General features: G+C 43.0%; 2 protein-coding genes across 3 annotated transcripts in view; one reads left to right on the top strand and one right to left on the bottom strand.

Moving 5' to 3' along the window:
- CNTNAP2 (contactin associated protein 2) overlaps positions 1-25,273 on the bottom strand; it is a 950,652-nt gene that overhangs the window by 282,859 nt on the left and 642,520 nt on the right. For both annotated transcript variants that reach the window (XM_028751461.2, XM_077916554.1), the window contains exon 10: positions 9,522-9,660. In XM_028751461.2, coding sequence (XP_028607294.2) covers positions 9,522-9,660 — 139 coding nt within the window. The remainder of the gene's footprint in view (positions 1-9,521; positions 9,661-25,273) is intronic.
- CFAP141 (cilia and flagella associated protein 141) lies at positions 12,106-19,072 on the top strand. The gene is made up of 4 exons (XM_028751463.2): positions 12,106-12,229; positions 15,517-15,557; positions 17,187-17,316; positions 18,637-19,072. Exons 1-4 carry the CDS (start codon positions 12,155-12,157, stop codon positions 18,736-18,738), a joined length of 348 nt encoding a protein of 115 aa, XP_028607296.1. The 5' UTR covers positions 12,106-12,154; the 3' UTR covers positions 18,739-19,072.

Below are 25,273 nucleotides of genomic sequence, written 5' to 3'. Positions count from 1 at the left end.
AACCTCCTGAAGAATAATATGGATGCTTCTTTTCTGATATAAAATAACAAAGGCATGGGGCGGGAGGAGACACCTCAGTGCCTTTACAAAAACTGACAGACAATTTCCGAGTTGGATTTCCAAAATGGGTAGCAGAGATGGAGCCTGTCAGAAGCTGTCATGAAGCATGCAGCCTGGCTGCCACAGTTGCCAAGAAAATGCCTGGACAATGCTTGCAAGCGTATTTTAAACTTGCGAGTGCTGCCACATTGATATATGAAATATACTCAGCAGCTTACAACGAAGCCTGGGCAGTGAGATAGGTATATTTCTGTGTATTGAGGCAAAGGATTTAAAATAGATTATAGACAGTACTCATAGAAAGAAAAGAAAAAAAGAAACTAGCAGCAGCTGCTGAGCAAGAGGGCGACTGACCACAGTATAAGGAGGAAAAGCCAGTTTTGCTTCTAATTGTATAATCAACAGGGAGTTAGTCCCGGTTCCTGAGGAGTGTGGCTGTATGACATGTGTGCTGGCAGATATATATATATATTTGCCCCACTCAAAATTTAATTATTAGGGGTGGACATGAGCAGACCTGCGCTGCCCTTGGAGCTGCTGTACTTGCAGCCAATGTGGAAGCAGAGGCCGTTCTGGGCATGCATCTCCACCCAGCTGAGCAGGTTGAATATCTAGTCTGGTGCACTTGAGGATGTGGATCCTCAGCAGTTGTTCGCTTCAAGGAAAACTGCTCTGGATGTCAAGGGTATGGATTTAGGAGGATATGGCCCTCAAGACAGTGACTTCAGAATGAACTCATAGCGTAAGTTGTTACGCTAGCAGAAGCCACTGCAAGGATTCCTGCTGGTGCAACAGGACTCCCCCCACTCACTGCTTCCCTGCATTGTCCCCAAATTTACTCTGGAGGGTTGGGAGAGGAGAAAGGAAAAGAACATTAGCAGCAGCACTAGGCTGAATAACATGGTAAGAACAGGAGGGAAATTCTCTAACAATCTGTTTCCTGTCTTTCAGAACTGAAATTTGTTGTGGGAACATCATGAAGGCTTACCTTCCCCCAAAAAACTTTCTATTTAAACAATGCAGAATATACTCTATATAGAATTTCCAAAACAAGAAAACTAAAGAAAAAGAAAAACCAAACACCAGAAAGAAGGCGTGGGAATATGTTTTCTGTTCATTATACATTCCTTTTCTTTTTCAATTTCTCTTACTTTTGTCTTCCTGTGTAAGAGTGCCCTCAACACTAGTTTCCTTTTCAGGCCCCTGTGTTAACAATATAAAAGATACTTTCCAACCTATTTGAAATACGGTATAGAAAAATCTATGAAGAGCTGTTCATTTTAACCTCCAGCACTATATCAACTAATTCATTTAAGCTGCCCTTCAAGGAAGACATCAAGGATTAAACTGAAAACATCTGACATTCATTTCTCTGAGGGATTCTCCTCTATTATTTCCCAGATTAAACATGTTTAAGGCTTAATGCAATTTCTTACCTAAGAAGTACCTTCATTTTCTATTCCAGACAGATGTCTGCATGTACACACAGACTTCCAAAGTACACTCTTTCTCGTGTTTATTTATAAAATGAACATAAATCTAAAATGGTGAAACCAGTCTTTGAATTTATAGAACAACATGATACCGTATTTACTCGAGTCTAATGTGCCATCAAATATAATGCACACCTCAATTTTCATAACCTTGAAACCAAAAAAAGTATTCGCATGTGAATATAAATGTGTCATCGAATCTAATGCACACCTTCATTTTTGCAATGTAATTTGGCCAAAAAAAGGTGAGCATTAGATTCAAGTAAATACAGTAATTTCTCAAAAACTTGGGAAATGGCAGAGATAGAACTAGCTAAGCAAGGAAAAGACCTATCAAAACCTGAATCATTCAGACTTTTTGCTCTTCTTAATCAAGACTTCAAAATTTGAACGACCATATTAACAACTAGAAGATCAAACTCAGTAACTAGAAGATTGAGAGAGAGCCCCTGTTTACTAATGGGACATATTTGTGCCGGCTTTCACCAGCACAACTATTTAGTTGAATCCACCCTTAAAAAAAGAATTTGATTGTGTTGAATTGAAGCATATCAATCAGGTTTTAGGGATATATGGATTTGGTGGCCATTTCTTCAACTGGATACACATCCTTTAGCTTCTTGTTCGTGTCAATGGGAGAAGCTCAGGTGCTTTCCACATGGATAGAGGCACCTGACATGAACACCCACAGGAATGCCGTATCAATTGAGTCACACACAGAATTTATTAGGACTTCCTCTGAGGTAAGAGAATTCACTTTTTTTGGGGGGGCGAAATAAACAGTAAAATAAATCTGTACACAAATTACATCAAATTAACTTCCTTTAATCCAGCAAAAAAACTTGTGCTCCCTCGGGCAGCACATTTACTAAAATCCAGCAAAAAACCCACCCTTTGGTATCATTATCAAAATACTTGTTGTTTTTGGTTTCATTTCTGGATACAAGGTCAATCTATAAAAATCCAAAAGGATGATTTTCAGTTGGGGGTGGGGGGAGAGAAAAGGATACAATAAGCAAAACCACTTGAATTTCTTGACAAGATAAGCCAATATTCTGTTCAGGAATTTAGATGACTTCAAAATTAGAAAATCTTGTAAATTTTAATCATGACAAACTATGAAAATAAGTTTCAAAAGATCTTGATAGGTGGTGGCAATTTGAATGCTCCTGGATGGGAAGATTTCAGGGTGTGTTTTATCTTGAGTCCTCTTTTAATTTTTAAACATCTCTTCATAATTAAATTCTTCAATATTGGCAAAATGGCAAAAATTTACCCAGGATTTCTTATGGTGTGGAGAAAAAGCAGGAATCAAAGCTAAACCTTTATTTCAAGTAATAGAGAATGGGGACATATTTCCCCCTAGCTTTATAAAATATAAGAAAGCAGTAATGTTGAACCCTCTAACTTGATGTTCTACTCAAAATAAAGCCATTACACTGGAGGAACAGTAACTATCTATTCAAATATTTATTCTGGTGCTGTACCAGAGAGAACATGTCTCATTTTCAATCCAACCCTTAATTCAATGATTTATTCAAAATCTCATGTATGTAAATCTCCCTGCGCAGCAGTTAATTATAATAAGTGGCTGGTTGATAAGCACTTATTAGGAAATATACAAATTTGGGAAGACCCTAATTTAACTGAGTTCAGGAATCTGCATATAATGGATTAATAAAACATTATAGATAGATTATTAGTGAGACCGGTAATGTTCACATCTCTGTATTATAGTATTTTCAAATTAAATATATTGTAAACTCTATTACTGTAAGCTGTATCTCACATAGAGTCTGTGCAAGATTTGAAATATGATTAACTAAGCAGCCAGCTAAATTTGAGCCCAATTATCTTAGACTTAGATAACATTAGACACCTCCATAGAAATGGGGGGGGGGGGAATTACATTACATGGACAACACAGACAACATAGAAATGGATGTAGAAGTATATTCCATAGTTTGTGGCTTATTATAATCTTAATCTTTTTTTTTAACTGCTCTTAGATGGCACCTAAAACCAAGAAGATTAAGTCAAATATTTATGAATGTGGCATATATTTGTTGGGGATGTGGAATGAAGTAGCATATATTTTGGACAGGCCCTAAAATCAGGAATTACTGAGTACAAATAGTAACTGAAATCAGAATAATAACTCATTATGAACTAACTATTGGCACTTTATTATTTATATTTGGTTCTATAAAAGAGGGAAATGACCACTCATTTCCTGGCAGTATCCTGTATACCAATCAGTTATTAACAGAAACAAATAACCCACTCTCTATTGGGGACTAGTTATTAAGAATCTGATATTTGGCCTATATGGTCAAACTCAAAAACTTTATAAAAAATAAAGGAGGTCAACAATATGATTTGTTCACACAGAAAAGGGGGTTATTCATTATTGGAATGATAAAACAGAATATGCAGTCCTGCTGTATGTTGTTTCAGAAGCAAGTGTGGGTGGGGGACTTATCAACCACTTATTTCTTTCTTCACTTTTTTATTATTCAGTTCATTTACTGGTGAATTTAGTCACATGAACAGAACACTGTTGTGTTTTTAAAATTTCTTTCCTTATGTATATCATCTGGGTTTACCTTGTAACTGAGCTTGTTGGGTTAAGAAATCTTGTAAGGTGTACTATATATTTACCTTTTTATGTAAAAAGGACAGTTAGCATAAAGGGGCCCCTGACCATTAGGTCCAGTCGTGGCCGACTCTGGGGTTGCAGCGCTCATCTCGCTTTACTGGCCGAGGGAGCCGGGGTACAGCTTCCGGGTCATGTGGCCAGCGTGACTAAGCTTCTGGCGAACCAGAGCAGCACACAGAAACACCATTTACCTTCCCGCTGCAGCGGTACCTATTTATCTACTTGCACTTTGACGTGCTTTTGAACTGCTAGGTTGGCAGGAGCAGGGACTGAGCAATGGGAGGTCACCCCGTTGTGGGGATTCGAACTGTGGACCTTCCGATCGGCAAGCCCAAGAGGCTCAGTGGTTTAGATCACAGTGCCACCCATGTCCCCACACTTTTTACATACAGCTATAATAGAACTGACAGGGAGAAATTCTGGATGTGCATAATGGGCACCTTAACAACCCATGGCCTCATCTCAGGGGATGCCAACCAACATCACTGAGCGTCAGCAAATAAATCCCTTCTGAACACCCCCAAAGCTGGCAGGAGCATCATTCCATTTATATTAGAGCAGCTGAGGAAGGTGGAAGCGAAAATGTTTTGCTACCTAAACTACATATGACAGTAAACATACGCAATAAAGCAAAATAGATAATAATAAAGAGAGATTTAATTAAAAGAAAAACCCTCACATAACCCCCCGGTTCAGCCAGACACATACTGAGATTTTAAGGAAGTACTAAAGGACCCTTTGGCCAAGGAAGGGAAATGGAAGTTGTTAAGTTGTGGGTGAACATATCAGACGGCACAGCGATTCTTCAAACAGCTCTTTTTTATTCACAGACCCAGAACAGAACTGAACTGAAGGGTTCAGCCAGCCTGCTTATATAGAGCTCCACTACAACGCAACTGTAACAACTTTCTGTAACTATCCAATCACTGAACGTCACTTTCAATTCCTTATTTGCATATGCAGACCTGAGTGAAAACTATCTACAGTATCCCCCTGCTGGCCCAGGGTGAGAACTTCAGTACATAACATATCTGTGTTTGCTACTATCTCGCTTCTGACTCCAGCCCTGATGAATCCTTAGATAATAATACTATCATTAGCTTGAAAAAGCTGCTGAAGGGAGTCCAACAGCTAGACATGCACCGTCCCCGACTCCTCAGGGATCCCAGCTCCTCAGCATGCTGAGCAGCATGCAGCTTGTAATGCATTGAGCAGCATGGCTTTCTTATAACACATAGCTTAAAAATAACATTTTATAATTTCCAAAGCAATGCACATTTATTACCTGAAATATAATGAACAACTATTCTGTATGGAAGGTCAGTGTTATTCTATTATATGTGCATCACTTTAGAGACTCCGGCTGAGAAAGGCCAGCTTGCCCAAGGCAAATGATTTTATAGGCGATACTTCCTGGTCCAGAGCTCAGTCTCATGGGCACTATATTTCCATAGCTTCTTTACTGGATTCCTTTTCTGACTAGCAATGAGGCAGCCCTGGAAATGAATGGCTTGCGTAGTTGTGCCAGTCAAATGCTTGACTCCTGTGCCCAGCGGTATATAGTGCAGTATCCCAGGAAAAAACAAAGCCGGGCTTACCTTGCCTGCTGCCTTCATGAAACAGAGAAAGTGTGGGACATGCTAATAAGGAAAAAATCAAAATCTTCTGCCCACCACCGGCAAACAGTTTCAGGAAAAGTTATAACTCAGGGCAGCTTCATTCTATTTGCACATCTCTGGTACTTAGCATGTCTTTAAACCACACTGTCAGCTTTTCATTAAAATTGACATATGTTAAACATAATCTATAATAACATATTGGATGGGAGGTTTCAAAATCCTTTCTAGCACCATGTCATGCTATTCCAGTGATGAAAATCCATGCCCACGCTGCTTTGAGGAAACCAAGTGCAGCCAACCAGTTTCTGCAGGCTTCTGGGATAAATTAGTTGTGAATAATAATTCCTGTGCAATGTGCTGTGTGACAATCCTAATGTGCAACTGTGCCATCTGGACTACAACAACAAACCCAGTTTGTCAACGATAAGGAAAGATGTACAGGGATCTGTACTGTCACTTGCCAGGCAGCACACCAATTGCTCTGGCAACTCCGAGGCTTCTAGGTGAGTCGACTCATAGATGTTGCAGACGTGAAAGGAAAACAGGATTTCTCTCTGCATAGTCAGAAACACCTGTGACTTCGGAAGTTATTTTTCCTCCCACAGCATATCTGTCTTCTCAGTTCTTCACAGTGACCCGGGCCCCTCTAACTGCAGCCATGAATTGGGACGCTGCCTTACAATGCCTTCCCACCCCCACAAGATAACCCAGGAGGGCATGTGAAGACTCCTACTGGAAAAATGCATTCATCAAAGCACTTTTTCTTCCCTCAGAATTCCTCAGATATTTTGCCTAAGCAAAAACTTTCACCAGGGAATGTTGCTTAACATAAAACACAGAGATAACCTTCTAGCCTAGAACAGCTTGGCTGTGGCTTGTTTTGCTCCCAGGCGTCCCCAAGTGCCAGCAGTTTGAAGTTCATGGCTCCCTTCATAGGACTTCCACTCCACCCACTCCCCAAACTCCTGGTGTCCTCCTAATAACCTGTTTTTAAAAGTGCAGATTGCACTGCAATTATTAAGGTGAAAACAAAAATGACAAAGTGCTGGTCTGAAAACAACCAGTTCCTGCTATTCATATATATTTGCGCCCACATTGGTAGGTGGATGAGACTCCCCGTCCCAGACACTTGGAAAAAAGAAGCCTTTCATAAATGACCAGATCACATCAACTGCACAGCAGAACACAACCATCATTTTATTCCTTAATGTATTGAAACCTGTGGAAACTGCCATCTCCTAAGGAACAAAGCACATGACCAGGGGGGCCTCCTTTCCCCCCTCAGAGCTAAAAAGTTCAGTGATAAAAACAGGTCAGCTAACTCATTCACAACACACAGAACAATCTTTGGAGAGGAATTATGCTTGACACAGATTCATAGCTGCAAAAGGATTTGCCATGTTGCCGTCTCCTCCCTCCCCACCCTATGTAGTTATAGGAGGGATGGTGCTAAACTTTGTAAGTGATTCCTAAAGCAATGGGTCATTACCGATTAATTTTTTTAAAGCCATATGACATCACCACAGTCTGTGTTTTCTCTCACTCACTAGTGACAGCCAAGGATGCAGATGGGGCAGCAGACCCACATGATAAAATGCATAAATGTGCCTGATTGTGAGCGGGGAGAGAATGGCAAAAGGGGGCAGCAATATTTGGGGGAGGCAGCCCATGTCGAGGAAAATGTGTTTTTCTGTCTTCAGTTGCGCCTGCAGTAACATACACAATGTTATGCAACTTCTGTTTATGGCAAAGAAGTCAGATTTGCAGTGAGCTGCTCCTGGCTGAGGAAAGTGAAGCCACATCACTAACATATTCATAGCGCAAAGAAAGGGCACAGCTATTTGCACTGCAGAGACATGTAATGTTACACACACAGAGAGACCTTTATTGTAATAAAATGTCTAAGCAAATTATAAAAAAATATTAAAATTATCAGTAGAAAGAATTAAAACAATTAGAAACATTAAAAATATTAAAATATTAAATATTAAAATATGTCAACTTATGCTATTTATCAATATCTACTACAGTCATACCTCAAGTTACATCCGCTTCAGGTTGTGTTTTCGTCTTGTGTCCTGCGGCAATCCAGAAGTACCAGAATGGGTTACTTCTGAGTTTCGCCACTTGCGCATGTGCAGAAGCACAAAATGGCACTGTGCGCATGTGCAGACACGGCGCTTCTGGATGCAAACGCTTCAAGTTGCCTCCAGGACGGATTACGTCTGCAACTTGAGGTTCCACTGTATTTATTAATGGTGGCACCTTCTTCCTCAGGTGGTTGTGGTCTCTCCTTCCTTGGAGGTTTGTAAGCAGAGGTTGGATGGCTACCTGTCAGGGATGCTTTAGCTGAGATTCCTGTATTGCAGGGGTAGGACTAGATGGCCCTTGGGTGCATTCCAGCTCTACCATTCCAGGATTCTATTAGTAACACTGATGTCTATTCTGCCTTGGCACTTTCTCAGCATTTATAATAAGCAAGAAGGAGAGATGTTTTAAACAGGGGTAATGACGATGGTATACAATTCTAAAATGTATTCCCTACTCTTATGTTAACAATGAAAATGTTAGTGAATGAATGAATGAATGCTCTTATGAGGGGGAAACAGCACCTGTTATAGCTCACACAGGAACCTGGCTCTCTCAGGGAGGATCATATAATGGCTCCATTGCAATGGACTGCTCTTTCACAGCAGACTAGACCTCAAGTTGCAGAATATCCACCGGGGAGACAAAATTGCTTCTTGTGCTAAAGATGTATACTGAACAAGGAAAGCAGATTCTAATCTTTTTCAAAAGCAGATACAGTGGTACCTTGGGTTACAGACACTTCAGGTTACAGACTCCGCTAACCCAGAAATAGTACATCGGGTTAAGAACTTTGCTTCAGGATGAGAACAGAAATCGTGCGGTGGCAGCGGGAGGCCCCATTAGCTAAAGTGGTACCTCAGGTTAAGGAGGGACTTCTAGAACGAATTAAGTTCTTAACCCGAGGTACCACTGTACTCTGTATTTTAACCTTGTATGCCCATACTAGCCAGTTCATCTGTTCATTTGGAGAAAAAGAGTAAGCCTCTAAGAATTGCTCATCTCTGTTGTTTGAGAGACTTAAGCTCAGCGGCAAAGGTGTAATTATTTATTCAATAAATCCACGTGTGCAAGTATAGAACAGCCAGCAAAGGTTCAAATGAGTGTCTGATGGAGTGAAAGAGACAGCTCTTGTCACAACAATGTCAGGCCTCACAATGAAGTCTTGGTTTGTGCTGGGTGAAATAGGAGGAGCCTCCCAAGTCCCCCCTGAAGTGAGGGCGCTTGAGGCGCAGCCAGAACAAAAGTGGGAATGCATGACTTAGTGAGCCCAAGAGAAAGCTCCTGTCATAACAATGTCAGGTCCCACTAATGAATACACACACAAATGAGAGAGAGATCCCTGAAGGGATGGGTGCAGACTTGATGACCTTTGGGGTCCCTTCCAACTGTATGATTCACAGGAATCCCATCTCACCATCTCACCCGCCCCACCTCTCAGTTACTGCTGAAGAGGAGAGGTCTTATGATGGTTGTGGAAACACAGCAAAAGTTAAATGCAGAAAAACGGCCTGGGAGTTTTCAAAGCAACTTGCTCCTGTCTCCTGCCACATCCATTTCACGCTGCGCCACCCACCACATCACTCCATGCTCTAAACTTACCGATCAATGATGGCGCACATATCAATGCTGACGTTGGCGAAACTTCCCAGCTTTCCTTGTTCTACTGCATGCAAATCCACCAGCTGATCGTCGACATGAATAAGCTGCATGCAGCCTTGGAATGAGAGCTGAAGAAAACCTGTATATAAGTAAACAGACAAAATAAGGGTTGCTGTTATATTCAACAGAAAGTTCAGGGAAATCATTTGCATGTACAGCTCATAGGATACATTGTCATTCCTTTGCCAAAGCACATCTCAGTAAAAATCAAATGCTGGGGGGGGGGGGGGGAGGTAATAAGGAGCTTTTCAAAAAATAAATATGATAAAGTGTGGGCATTGTCTTTGTGGTGTAATTGCCTGTAACCGCAAGCATGGCTTTTAACTCGAATTGCAAACAAGCCAGAAACTCAGCGATACCTATTAAAAATCTATTCTGGCAAATCACAATTTATTGTGTGAAACTCCACAGTGTTGCACCTTGCTGTAAATGCAGGACCCACAGATGATGAGACGTTTATTTTTATTTATGTAATGGAACCCCTTGTGGTTTTATTACATAAAACAGAAAGTGCTGCAAAAGAACAGCATGTTCCATGGCCTCTTGTCCACTAATCAATGTTTACAAACAGCTAAAACACTTTGGTTCGGTGCACTCCAGGAAAAGAGGTGAAGAACCTGCTTCCCATGCTCTTATTGACTTGGACTGGAGACAGCGCTGGCGGATCTGAAGATGAGGCTCTGGCTCACTCCACCGCCCACCTTCCCTGCAGGTGCCCCACTGAAATGGGCCTGCAAAGGAGCACTCCCTAGTAGGAGGTTGCCACCCAACCCTAGAAAAATGGGATTGGCCCGTTTTTGGACAAAAGTGCCCGACGTCCCTTTTGGACTTCAAACAGGATGCCTTGTCCCTCGTATTTGAGCTCAACTGGCCCCAAATGGTGGCTGCATCACTGTTGGTGTGGCTAAGGAGAAGCCCAGCCCAAGTGACAACAGAGAGAAAGGGGAAGGAGCAACCATCTCTCCCTCGCCCCCTCCTTCCTTCCCTCTCACTGGTGCTCCTTCTCAGCCGCCGCCTGCCAGTCAAGCATGGCACACAGTTGACGCAACTTGGCCCCCTCCGCCATCCCAACCTGACCTCTCCTCTGCCCTGCTCATCTCTTCTGACGCCAGCATGGGGAGCCAGCCGTCTACCCCTGGCCCTGCCCTTCTAAGAGGGGGGAGGATTTGGTGTCACAAGAGTGTGTGTGCCCCCCAGTCCCAACCCCCAACCTATCCTTGCCCGACCTATCCTGTATTTTGTCCTGCTTGACCAAAGGTGGCAACCCGACCTAGCAGAGACCCCCCGTCCGTTGGGCATTTGAGCGTTGGGTCTGGCCGGCTGAAGGCAGCCCTTTGTACAGTCTGGCTTCCCCAGGAGAAATGCTTCCCCATTCCAGAGCCCCTCCTTGCACATGCCAGGCTCCGAGGAAAGGATTCCAAATTACCCTTTGCTCTTCAATAGACATTTCCAACTCTAAATAATAAAAAGCTATACTAGATTTCCTCTGTATCAAAACAAATGAAATAAAACCCTCAAGGATATATAATGTTCCCTGGATTTGCTATCCTTGAAAAAATATTTGGGGAAAGACAAATGACTTGCATGCTAAACATAAAATACAGCTTAATAAATATATCATAATAGGAACAACTTTCATTTTAATCTAAAATGGCACTATAACTTGAGCACTCTATGGTCCACATAACAGCTTTGATGAAGAGACAGGAATTGTTCATTTACATCTCAAACACTCTTTGGGCTGAAGGTACTTCCTGTGGTTTGAGACTGCTCCTACTTGCCATTTTTATGTAATTTCTCATTTGAAAACTGCTTTCTAATTTTATTTCATTTGTTCTCTCAGTAAGTTGGATGCATATTTTACCATGCTTAGAGTAGGCCTATTGAAATCAATGGCACAAATCAGGCAGGACTGTAACTGCTTTTCTAGTTTTATATGCATTTCCATATGATGAAAGCAGAGCAAGCAATGTGTCGGGGGGGCACCCTTCCCCCCCACCCTCCCCACATCACCCACTGCAAGGTCCTTTAATGCCACGTGAAACTAAACGCAGGAGGACAGAGTAGGAGGGGTAACTTTATGGGAGCGACAGGGGTGGCAGCTGGGAAAATGCAGGGAAGAAAAAAAATGATCAAAGTCCCCCCCCCTTTTTTTTTAAGACTACATTTCTGGTGTTTGTCTCTCCAGGGAGAATTTATTTGCTTCGGAGTATGTGAACGTGCACTTGAAGAATAATTGAGAGAGGCGAGAAACAAAGGGACTCCCTCTCTCCAAGAGGAACTGCGGAAATCGCCTTTACGGTTAGCTCAGATCTGGGCACATGAAGGCGAGAGGCAGGGCCTGCATCTCCTTTCTTCTCCTAGGCAACTGGCAGCTGCCATTCGGGACCTTTGTGTTGGCCGGACAGTTCTGGAAGCGTGGTCTGCTCCCATGGCAACCAGGGATGCAAACAGCATCAGGCTAGGGGAGAGGGAGAGAGAGAGAGAGAGAGAGAGAGAGAGAGAGAGAGAGAGAGAGAAGAGAGAGCGCATAGAGGGGTGCTCCCCACTTGCCCCCCTGGTCCCACCGCAGCATGGCATCCGCCAAGGAGAAGACAGGCACAGACAGCAATGTCATCACACGCGAGCAGCTGCTGAAAGAGGAAGAGGTAGGACCTTGGGCCCTGGCCAGAAATACAAGTGAGGCAGCCTAGCTGGCTTCTAGAAGATGCACAGGAGAGCACTCCTCAACTTTCAGGCTGATATTGCAAATATGGAGGAGCCCAGAACATTGCTGCTGATTAATGCGAGTGTGACACACGGACCTGTGGCAGTGCGTTCCACAGATTAATAAGTTCCATCTAAGTCCAAGGCTGAATGCTTCATGGGAAAACTGTAAAAACTTTCCTCTTTGGCCTTTTAATTCAGCTGTCAGGATCAAGCAGATTTTAATATAATTTTATATTTTGTCTCTATTGCACATATTTTAAAAATAGTTAGGGTTGTTTTTGGGAAATGCCAGGTTAGAAACGGAGCTAAGTTTGATGGTTCATGGATATTAGACGTGTCTAAAACATGACTGGAAATTTTTAAATTACAAATAAAATGCCGCCCTTTTAACAAACAATATTGAAACAACTTCATTTGAAATCCCCACAAATATGTGCAATCCTATGCATGTCAGCTCAAAAGTAACTTGTCCCAGTGAATTAAATGAAATTTCTACCCATGTAGAATTGGAATGTGGCCTTTCCCTCTCAAAATGGATCCTGGCTTTCGCTTCATCTAGAATTCAATAGCAACTCTGGGATGTCTGAAAGTTTCTCCTGAGAACATTCCTTTAACATTCTTCAAAATCGTTACAGAATTTTTGCCTGATCAGAACCTGATTTTCCTCACATTTTCCTTTGCCAACTTTTTTGTCAGCTGTGGGTGGCTAAGGACTATGTGTGGCCTACACTTTATTTTCTTACATTTATATTTCACCTTCCTCCCATCATTGTTCCCAAGCTGGCATAAATGTCTTTGCAGGATCTCTCCCATCCAGGCACCGATAAGAGCTGTTTATCTGTTTAGCACCAATATGATGATGGTCTCCTGTCAACGTCTAATGATGTGATAAGAGTAGCTAGTTAGCCAGTTGACTGACCCTGTGGAGAGACATATTGGACTACATTCCCACAAGCAATAGTCAGTGGCGTAGCGTGGGGGGTGCAGGGGGGGGCCAGCCGCACCGGGCGCAACATCTGGGGTTAGGGCAAATCCACGGGTTAGGGGGCGCAAATCCACGGGTTAGGGGGCGCAAATTCACGGGTTAGGGGGCGCAAATCCACGGGTTAGGGGGCGCAAATCCATGGGTTAGGGGGCGCAAATTACTTGCCTTGCCCCAGATGCTGACAACCCACGCTACGCCACTGGCAATAGTGAATACAGGATAGTGAAGATCTAGGGAAATATTTCTCATCACATGAGCACGGGCTCCCCCTGTGGTTGCATATCTCCTGCATTACGTTTGCAAATGCCGACAAACAGCCGGCTGCCAGCATCCCTGGGGTGGCATGAGAAAGGGCTTCTGTTTCTCCCATTAGGAACAGGGTACAAGCTCGAATTTTTGCCAGGGGGCTGGCTGGGGTCTCAGCCCCAGGCGAAGTCTCTAGAGGGGAGCCACTGAAGCTCCCAGCTTGCGGGGGGCTTCCTCCAACCGCAGCCGGCTCCGGAGTCTTAAAGGGTCCTTGGGTGTCGTAGTCCTGTGCTGCTCAGCTTCAGCAGGGCTCAGTGGCGGGAGAGGCCAGCCAACCAGCCAAGTCTCAGGGGGGTCCTTGCCTGGAGGCAGAGTCCATATACAAGGTTCAGTCCAGTCCTAAGGGCAGGGGCATCTCAGTTCACGTAGTCGGACTATCCGGGGGTCAAGAAAGCCGAGAGTCCAAGGTAACGAGAAGCAAGAAGCAGCAAGGTCTGGCCAGGCGAACATTGTTCGCAGCAACAGACTGAGGTTGGAAACCCTGCTTAAGAAAGCTGGAGCCAGCTGGCTCACATCAGGAGCAAGAAGGCTGATCAGAGGGGAGTCACTCTGCCTTTGGCTGCTGCTCAGCAGGTGAAGCTGACTCCTGACCCATGACATTCGGCACCACAGAGTCTTTGGTAGTGTGGGTCTTGAGCTGCTGAGCATAGGAGGGATGCTAATTTGCAAAGGGAAGCAGGAAAACCTGGAAACGATCCTCCTTTCCTCCTGTCTGTTTTTGGAACTGTGTACAAAAGAGAAATCCTGGAGAAGGTTGATCTCCAGGCAAAGTTGAAAAATGGAAGTTTTGTTGCTTTCTTCTTTTGTTTCCCTCAATGTCTCAGAGATCAATTAAAAGTGGTGAAGAGATCAGAACACCAGAACACCCACCTCCTGTCCTTTTTTGGGGAACAGAAGCTTTTTTGCAGCCCATTGTGTAAACAATTTAAATGTCAAGTTCACAAGATAAGCACTTTGGAGTATTGCTTGCTTCTCTCTCTCTCTCTCTCTCTCTCTCTCTCTCTCTCTTCCTGTGTGTGTGTGTGTGTGTGTGTGTTATGTACTGAATTGAATAGGATCCAAAATGCAGCAGTCTGATTGGTCCTAGGACAATAGGATTCAGAATGCAGCAGTCCGATTGGTCCGCAGGAGCCACCCAATCCAGCTCCAGGTAGAAGTGAATCCACATCCTGATTGGCCTACAGGAGAATCCTGGAATTAGCCAATCACGTGCAGCCCATTGTGTAAATAATGTATATAAAGCAGATATTTTGGGGGGACTTTCACTCCTCCTCACCACTATGAGCTGAGTAAAGAGCATGAAATCCACTCTAGACTCCAAATATATTTCAGTGTGTTTGGCTCTAGAGGACAACATGCTTGTTTACAGGATGTGAATACATAAAGAGGGCAATGCTTCATACAATCAGCTACAAAAACAGAGTCCTCTTTATACTGGAAATAAAATACCTGCAATGAAAGAAATGTGATGCTGACATACAAAGCATTTTGTATTTATCCCTTCTTGTAATTTGGAAGGAAAATGTAGCTAATCCACTTTAAATTCTTTAATTGCAATGGTTCAGCAGCCGGCAATTTTTTAACAAACTTGTGGAGTTTTTTATTTTATTTTATTCTTTAGAGCCAGAAACTGGAAGCCTTACTACTCAGAAGTAAGTCCCACTGTCTTTATGCCCTTTATGAACAAATGTGTTGACTTGTGTATGTGTATGTGTGTACACAAATGCACGTCTCTCTCTCTCTCTCTCTCTCTCTCTCTCTCTCTCTCTCTCTCTCTCACACACACACACACACACACACACACAGAGAGAGAGAGAGAGAGAGAGAGAGAGAGAGAGAGAGAGAGAGAGAGACTAGGTCTTTGCCCTGAGTGACAGAAAGCCTAGTTTCAGCCCTGCTTTTGCTTTGCACTAACTATCTTTCATTGCATTTCAGATGTTAGCAAAAGCTCAAGCATATGCTAAATTGCTCCGAAGGTAAATGGATTTTGAAATCCTGTTTTCTAACTGTGGACTTTGGTGGCTAAAAGCATTTTTTTCAGTAAAGAAACAATGACACAGGCTGCCTCCAGGGTGGCAAAGCTTTTGACACCCAGCTGAAAATGCAGCTAGGCAAAAACTCACAAATTGAAGATAAACACCAAAACCTTCCAGACCCAACGGCCTCATTAAAGCCAGTCTCTGTGCTGGGTCTGAAAGCCACACCAGATGTTGGCTGTGGCCGGCAGATAAGAGCCATTCCTTTGCTCTGGATGGCAAAGCATAACCAACATCTGTGTGATTCCTATGGATGCTCACTACATTGCATTTAGCTATGAACTAAAGGACAACCCCATCCCCCACCCCACATAATTATGTGTTTATGTGAAACATTTCTATACCACCCTTCATACTACAGAAGCTCACAATAATATCAATACATTTCTCCAAAAAATAACAGGTTATAATACAACAAAACATAAACATCACGTTGAAGCCAAACCATTCTATTAAAATCTTTGTTCATTTCCTGCTCCACTTTCTGCATTTTGTCATATGGTTCATTCCTACAGTGGTTCCTGGTTTGAGGATTGCAGGAATAGGGCTCACACATTTACGCATGTTTATTTGCACATATGCTGGAGGGATGTATGTGGGGTTAGTCCCACCCCCTTTAAAAACCTCTGGCTGCGTTAACACACAACACTAAGCAATGCACAAGGAGGCTGCACAAAGCCACAGGCTTGCAAACTTCTCCCTCTCACACCCCATCCTCCCTTTCAGCCAAGAGGAAGACTTCACCAAAGGTTCGTTTTTCATGATTCTTGCCATGTTGTTACAGTAGAACCAGGAATCATAGTTTCAAAGAAAAAAATCTGGTCAGCTCCAAAACATGATTGCATGTTTCACTAACCATAGTTTGTTTTATACCACAAACCATGATCTGCACTTAGGGACAAGTCAGGAGTCAGGTGAAGAGGCCCTGCCCACCCGTTTTTGGAAAGGAAGTAGCAGGGCTCCAGGGTCTTGCCAGAGCATCACACCTCCTTCCCTAAGATGGGCAAATGCTTCTCGGGCTGTGGGAGGAAGGCAGGATGCTCTGACGGGGTCCAAGAGTCCTCTCACCTCCTCCCCCCTCCCCCAAGGGTGGTGGTACGTACTGTTGCATACCGCCAGAAAAAGGTAAAAAGGTAAAGGTACCCCTGCCCGTACGGGCCAGTCTTGACAGACTCTAGGGTTGTGCGCCCATCTCACTCAAGAGGCCGGGGGCCAGCGCTGTCCGCAGACACTTCCGGGTCACGTGGCCAGCGTGACATCGCTGCTCTGGCGAGCCAGAGCCGCACACGGAAACGCCGTTTACCTTCCCGCTAGTAAGCGGTCCCTATTTATCTACTTGCACCCGGGGGTGCTTTCGAACTGCTAGGTTGGCAGGCGCTGGGACCGAACAACAGGAGCGCACCCTGCCGCCAGAAAAAAAGCCCTGCTTAAAATGCAGTACTGCATTTAATGTAACATGTAGCCTGGCCCTCAAAAAGAAGTTTGGAAATGTCTTCATTCTGCAAATAATACAACAGCCATGACTGGTTTGTGCTGCTCACACGACTTGTCCTGCCTCTGCTTCTGCAGCTGGGAGCGCGGCAAGGCGATGGCCCTGGAGCTGGCAAAACAAGAAGACAGGTGTCTGGAAAGGGCCAGAAAGAGGGAGCAGGCAGAAGTGAAAGAGGAGCTGTACCATGCTAATAAACAACTGAAGATGGTAAAGTTTGAAGACAACTCCCCCCCCCCCCTTTCAGTTTTTAGGCAGGTGCAGCAAGGATGAAATCCTCTCAGTCCAAACAAGAGGACCGCTTGTTTTCTGAGGCTTGATTCCTACTTTTCATGGGGAGAAAACAACCTTCAGACATGTACAATTGCATTTGAGAAATAATGTCAGCAATATAGTGAAGGCCTTGCTCATACCATAAGGGCATCAGGTGAAAGCTTGGAAGAGGGGAATGGTTTGCATTTCACTGGTAACTTGCTTTCAGAACAAGGACATGATGTAGTAATTAAATCTCTAGTCCCCGCACAATCCAAGTTACAAGGCAAAATGTGCAGGTGCTATCCTGCTCATTAGTTTTGTGAACACTCCTTTCAGTGTTTGTTTCTTCGTAACAATGCCAGCAGAAGCTCCTCACTTGCATGCTAGATCCGACCTTATACTGTACACAACACTATTGTCTCATATAAAATGGAACTGATTTGTAGAAAAGACTTTATGACCTGAAAAAAGAGACAATGCCCTTACTTTTGTAAACTAAGATATTTTTTAATAAAAATTATTTATTAAAAACCCCCACAAATAAAGGTGACTGAGAGGCATTCAGAGGGGAAGGAAGATCTCCCTCCTCTGAAGGGAAATGGAATATTAGAAAGTGAGGGAAAAGGTCAATATTTATTATTATCTCAATGAATGAATAAATAAACTGGGAATGGAAAGGAAGGAGTTAAGGGAAGAAAGTTGTTGCAAGAGGAAGAATGAATGTAAAAGGGCCGTGGAAGTCTCGTCTACACCAGGTCACCCAGATTGTACCTGATGCAAATGGAGCCAACCTCAGCTCCTTGGGTGGAGCTCATAATTGGTATCCATAGTAAAGGTAAAGGGACCCCTGACCATTAAGTCCAATTGTGAACGACTCTGGGGTTGCGGCACTCATCTCGCTTTACTGGCCGAGGGAGCCAGCGTATAGGTCATGTGGCCAGCATGACTAAGCCGCTTCTGGCAAACCAGAGCAGCGCACAAAAACGCCATTTACCTTCCCGCCGGAGCGGTACCTGTTTATCTACTTGCACTTTGATGTGCTTTCAAACTGCTAGGTGGGCAGGAGCAGGGACCGAGCAACAGGAGCTCACCCGATCAAGGGGATTCGAACTGCCAACCTTCCGATCAGCAAGTCCTAGGTTCTGTGGTTTAGACCACAGCGCCACCCCGCCCCGGCATCCATAGTAGCAAGCAGTAATACTGAGCGCAGCCCTTGTTGAAATAGAAAAGAGACAGCAAAGGAGTTGTTGTTAATAGTTTTTCCATGTCCTGCAGGTTCGGCGAGCAGCTTTACGTCATCGCCTAAGTTTTGAGCATCTGCAGTACCAACTGGAATTGAACCACTTGGGCAAGTCATTCTTCACAGAGCGGCTGTGAGCACTTTTCTCAGACAATCCAGACCATTATATGCTGATGCTTTTTCATATTGTAGAGAGATTCTTCTTTCAATGTTTAAGAATCAAATGCAAGCAGTGAAAGGAAAGATTAAACAGTTTTTGTTTGAATGGTTTGGTATACACTGGAAGTTGCACATTTTGTTTCTGATAGAGGGCAACTCAACTATACATCAGATTGGACTCTGGTCTAAGCACAAACATGGCAATGTGTGAATTTGCTTGCCCATTCTGAGTGTTTGAAAATGAGCAGCACTTTTAGGTTCACTTATAAATCCTCACCACAACTTCTAATTGACAATAAAGAATAGAATCTATGTTACAGTCTAAGTTTCCCCCCTTTGTCTGACACAGGAAAAGGAAAAGGCAAGATGCAAAATAATTTCACAATTTGCAGCAATTTATTAAAAAACAAACACTAATTATTGTTTCATTGAAAATTGGTAATGATTAATTGCAGGATGTTTTTAAACCATCCAGAAAATGCAAATTCTACGTATTGTGATTATTGCAGGTATTACGGTGCCAATAAATTAGAATTAGTGCTTTGCAGGCAGTCTTGAAGGGTCAGATTCTGTCCCTTCATCCAGTACCAGACTGTATGGGAAAATATTAGAAACAGCATAGCATGTTTTATGCTGTTCTATATTGTGTGGTTGTAAAGCTCAGATAAGACTACTTTTCACCCTGCAGCAAGGTGAATTCTTTATACCTTGGCATTTTCTATTTCAACCTTAAATGTACAGTGGTACCTTGGGTTACAGATGCTTCAGGTTACAGACTCCGCTAACCCTGAAATAGTACCTCAGGTTAAGAACTTTGCTTCAGGATGAGAACAGAAATTGCACAGCGCCAGCGCGAGGCCCCATTAGCTAAAGTGGTGCTTCAGGTTAAGGACAGTTTCAGGTTAAGAACAGACCTCCAGAACGAATTAAGTTCTTAACCCTAATTTACATGGCTTCACTCCATTTCTGGGCAGTGTCAATACTTGTAAAGATGCCCCACCTTTCCTTCAAGGAACTTGGTAGCTCCTTTTTATCTTCACAACAACCCTGTGAAGTAGGTTAGGCTGAGAGATAGTGACTGGCCCAAGATCACCCAGTTGGCCTCATGGCTGAGTGGGGACTTTGAACCCTGGTCTCTCCCAGGTCCTACTAACACTCTAACCACAAGAGGGACCTGCGGTCTAAAGCTATACCAGGCCAACCCATAATTGTCTAGCCAGCCTGCATAACCCGGTCATGACAAAGTTTGCCAGGCTTGTGTATGTGCTCCTGGCTCTGTTCCTTCCATCTAATGTTTTCCACACAGAGAAAGAGGACAGATTATCCACACACACACACACACACGATCTGCCCTGTTTATCAGAGTTCTTCGCCTGGGTGGAAAAAGCAAATAAGAATGAAAATTATTTAATTGGCTCCAATAATTGCTTGCAATTCCTTTGCCATTTTCAGCAGATGTAATAGAAGATAACACAGCAGAAAGCCAGATAATGATTAAATTGCAGCGTATGTTTACAGTCTGCATTCTGCGTAATAGATTCTACGGAAGGCTTTCTCTTTCATAACAAAGGATCCAAGATAATGCTTGTCATATTTTCAAAATAGCAGGGCCTCCCTCCACAGCCTCACGTCCCCCATATGGGACTATAAACGGCAATTTTGCTCAGAAGAGCTCTGAAAGTGGAGCATGAACCAGCACAAGTCAGAGGTGCCATAGGCAGGAAAACATTATTGTCCACTGCAGACAGTGATTACTCTTGCCCAACAGCTGAGCTTCTCTGCTGTGTGTCTGCATAGCAAATCTAAACTTCAAGAAAGGTCATCCATCCAAACCAGCCTTGTGGGCCAGCCAGAACCCGTGGCCAACATCACACAATTAGATTTCAGACAGAGATGACAAGGAGTTTTGGAAACAAAGGGGGCAAACATCTCTGAGCCATTATGAGCTGAACCATTTCACCGCAATTCATAATGGCTCCCCAACATTCTGCTCATCTACCCGTTTCGCCTTCCTTTCCCAGACTTACAAATAGGGCTGACAAATGGAGTTGGTGGATATAAGAGGGGGACCCAAGTAAAATTGTCAGGCATGCTGACCACCAGTAACGTGTGGCTTTCACCCAAGAAACCCCATTTAGGGTGAGGAAATGACAAGAGAATATGGTGAGAAAATCACAAGAGAATACATAAAATTTGGCTTATGGCAAGCTGAAAAAGGCACCCCCACTGCTCCACAATCCCAAGGCTGCTTCCCTCAGCTGCTGTTTACAGCACCAAATATGTGCATGTTAATTGAATTCACACAATTTCAAAGAGTGCTTAGGCACTCTGAATATCTGCAGGCATCAAGAAATACTTAGAACATTTTGAATGATATGGGAGCGGTTCTTGATTGCTATGCCCAGATAATTATAGCATTTCAACCTTTTCTTCTTCTTTGAAGCCTGCCTGGAGAACCAGGAGCCAAGAAAGGTTAGCATCCATAGGAATTGTGCAGGGCAATTGTTGTTAAAACACCGTCCACATTTTAAAAACCACTCATCCCTCTTTACTTCCTCATCAAAACCATTCAGGACACAAATACTGTGCAGTCTATCAAAGGGAGGGAGATATTATGTTGTCTCCAATTCCTAAATGCCAGATAACGTTTCAAGTATCTGAACAAGCAGCAGTTCTTAAAAGTGTACATGCCTTGTCTGCTTCCCTGATTTGTTCACAGAATTCATTGGCTTTACTGGGAAATCAAAAGGAGTTTTCACTTCACCTTGAATTTTGCTTGATGTGTTTCCCACCATTGCTTTATTTAAATATAACCAGTTGAACAGCTATTTTAGGAAAGGAAGCATTATTTGCATTATATGGCAAATTATTTTAGCCTTTGGAACTGCTGTGATGTTCTAGCTCTTAAAATTTCATCTGGCTTCTGCATTTGTTAAAAAGTACACACAGAATGACAGTTAAACTGATGGGTGAGGGCCAGGTAAAGTTGCCAGACAGCAATTCAGGGGAGGAATCTCTATTTTTAAAGGACTCTACAGTCTGCTTTGGAAGAACATGCTACATACCCTCCAAAATAGGGACATTTCTCACTCCCTACCCTGACTTTCCTTGACCCCGATGTCATTCAAAATATACGAACAAGCCATATTTTGTGAGATGTGTTGTATATATCATACAACACATCTCACAAAATATACAAGTAACTACAAGTTGTTAAATGTATCTGAGTCAAACAGAGAATCAAACAAATCAATGAATAGTGAGGAACGCCAAGCCGTCTCTCAAAGGAAGACGTCTCTCCGAAGTCTCAAAAGGACAGTATATCCGGAATAGTTCAACTGTTTCGGAATAAAGTCTTCATTGGCTGGAAATGGAATATAAGATACTCCAAGCAATGAATGACAAGAAAACTGAGCAACCTGCATATAAGTTATACAGTAGAACAAAATATATAAAGAGGTACATACCGAATAATTATCAATGAAATATTCATACTAGTGGATCAGGGCTCACTGGATAGTGTAGCTGCTGATGCTTACAACACAAATGCATAGGATGTATAAAGTTGACCACCGGTGTCTCAAATAACAATTATTGCAGACAATGTAAAGAAACTTCAAGGAACAGTACGTCAATGCTACCCATAAAGTGACAGACTTAAAATAGAACAGATTTGGATCACACATCAGCATTTGGATACAGATTTATTATTTACAGTACTGTGGGTGAACCAGAAGAAGCGTGGGGTTGGGCAAGATTTTGAACGGTTATTGCGTCAACAAGAAACCCATTTAATATATTTGTTTAAATCCACATATTTGGAGGGATTGAATTCAGAATTCGACTTCAATGGTTTTATTTAAAATCTGTTTTATGTTAAATCCGTTGTATTCTAATACTATTTCAAAACCATCCAAATCTGTTCTATTTTAAGTCTGTCGCTTTATTGGTCTCTTTGCATTGTGATGCCAGAATTGCTGTAATGTTCCTTTAAGTTTGGCGCTGGCTTCTGAAGCAAGAGGCAGGGCACCAGCTTGGCGGCTTCCCTTCACCGCATGGATGAGCCAGGCCTGCTGAGCACCAATCCCGGAGAAGTAGAATGGGGCAAAGGACAACCCCCGTTTCCCCTGCTCAGATCAGCTCCATGCAGTGAGGAATTCAGTGTCCTGCACTGACACAAATTTGTTTGGCCCAGCGGTACATGATGTCACTAGATTGTCTTTGCTCAGATCAGCAGGCACAATCCAATGATGGACATGCACACCATCTAGATGTGATTATCTCAGTGCCTTCAGAAGCGATGGGCTGTAATAATTTGCAGTGTGAGCTGAATGGCTAATGTGCATAAGAACCAGCCATTCTGCACATTCACCTGTCCATGAAGAGGGAACTGCTCTTTTTCTGGCTGACATACATCCTCTCGAAGAGGCCTTGAGGAATGTGCGTCTCTCAACAGGATTTTGTACATTCTCTGGGCAGTATGCATAATCTCAGACAGGCTTTGGGGAATGTATATATCTCAGTTGCACCTCATAAATTCTTAGCCAATATGCATACTATCCGACTGACTCCATAGGACTGAAGCCTGTGGATTGCAGGACTGAAACACATGGTTGCAGCTACTCTCTGAAGGGCCAAACTGCATCTCAAAATCTGCATTAAGCCCACAACTTCTGCCAGAATGCAAAGCATCCTTTAGCTTTAATTAAAACCTTTCTTTATAATGAGCTTAGCTCAGCCAAATGGCTAGGTAAATTCCTTATTAAATTTAAGCAACAATTAAGCATATCTGCCATACTTTCTATTCTATAATTATATGAAACGCAAGTGCATATTTCTTTCCTTTTCATTGTTTTATTTTCCTTGAATAAGCATGCTATTGGGATGGGCTGCAGGCTAGGTTCTTTGTTTTAATTGTACCTTGTTACACTTGAATACAATCATTTTTATTGCTTGCTGCAGATGTTTCTCAAATTAGCACAGGACATTGAACCCACTATCTTTTGCAGAAGGAAATTGTTCACTTCTGCTTATTAACCCAAATTAGTCTTGAATGTCACTATATGGTAATACTCAGTCTGATAGTCACATGCATATATATAAGTTGTCCTTTCTTTGGGGTAGCTTCTCTGCTTAATTCACCCAGGGAGATTCTCCTCATGTGCGGGTGATATTGCTAATTCCCTCTCCCCACACCTTCCAAATTGTGACTCCGCTGGACATCAGTCTCAGCTGTTTGGTTTTACTTTTAAGTTGATTCTTCCTCCTACTCCTTTCAACTCCTAGGTTAACTATCTATGAAGAAAAGAGTCAAACAGATCTAAATGAACAGGGGGGGGGGAATGTCCAACATTTCTGGCTTCCATGTATGCTTGCCTTAGGATCCCCTCCAGCTTTCTCACACCCTCCAACATTTCTCAGATGAAAATAGGTACATTTTAATCTGAGGAATGTTGGAGGTTATGTGTATCCAGTGTCAACTCTACATGGAGTAATTCCATTAAAATTAATGGACATGACAAATTTATGCCCAATGGAACTACTGTGAGTATAATTAGTTGGACACAATCACTTGTCTTTAAGGAATCACAATATTATTTGTTCTCTTTTCCTCCAGACTAGTTATGTTGCTCTGAGATTTCCCCCTACAATAATTAGAAGATGGTTCTGAAACAGAGAAATGTAGGCTGCTCCCATATATTTTGCTGGTGGGATTCAATCACATACTGACAAATTCAAGTTGCACAGTTAAAGTTTGCATAACAAACAAAAAGTTGGGGGCATCCCTTCTATTCTTTCATCCATCATTTATAAAGATGTTGTAGAACACAGAGTCCACAGCATTCCCCTGAACCACTGAGCTTGTAACACTGTCAGTGAAGCTCAGATGCTGACAGGAGGAGAAGAAGAGGCCCAGGGAGAGGACGCTTAACAGCAGAAAGCAGAGAGGAGGGGGAGAGCAGCTGTAATCTGAGCTCTGACCAAGGGGACAGACAGATGTGTGAAAACTATATTGGGCAAGACGTTGGAATGCAGGAAATACGCTCTGCCAAATGTCGTAGGATTTCAAAAGTGGCAGAGATGCACGAAAGATACCGGAAGAGAAGGTGGGGGCTTCTGCGCTGGGGAAGGGGGAGGAGCTCAGTCCGGGCAACTCCATCTTCTGGGGAGGACGATGAGTAGAGAAGCTCTGCCTTAGTTTGTTGTTTTAGCAATAAATCTGAAATAATTAACAGCCAGAGTCGTCTTGTGTTTGTGGGAGAGACCAAGCAGTAAAAAACACTTAAAAAAAGAAAGAAATTAGATTTGTCTGCATGACGCTTTTTTGTTGTTGAGAAATAAGAGTCTTGCTGGCTCTTATTAATCACAGCATCCTTTTCTAAGTGCTCACAGACCAACCTCTTAATTCTCTGTTCTAGGCCATTTTCTAAGATCAATGTCAAGCTGACCCATTGCTAGTTATCTGGGTCCCGTCCCCCCCGTCTCTCTCCTTTTTGAAGATGGGGACATCTG

This window comes from Podarcis muralis, chromosome 12 (assembly GCF_964188315.1).
Source record: "Podarcis muralis chromosome 12, rPodMur119.hap1.1, whole genome shotgun sequence".
NCBI lineage: Eukaryota > Metazoa > Chordata > Lepidosauria > Squamata > Lacertidae > Podarcis > Podarcis muralis.
The sequence above is the reverse complement of the archived record's forward strand: the minus strand, read 5'-3'. Positions and strand labels throughout refer to the sequence as shown.

Bases quoted from the DNA above. Each gene is read 5' to 3' on its own strand.
- CFAP141 (XM_028751463.2), top strand. From the start codon at position 12,155: ATGGCATCCGCCAAGGAGAAGACAGGCACAGACAGCAATGTCATCACA. The intron at 15,558-17,186 runs GTAAATGGATTT...CTGCTTCTGCAG, and splicing joins TATGCTAAATTGCTCCGAAG to CTGGGAGCGCGGCAAGGCGA. The intron at 17,317-18,636 runs GTAAAGTTTGAA...CATGTCCTGCAG, and splicing joins CTAATAAACAACTGAAGATG to GTTCGGCGAGCAGCTTTACG.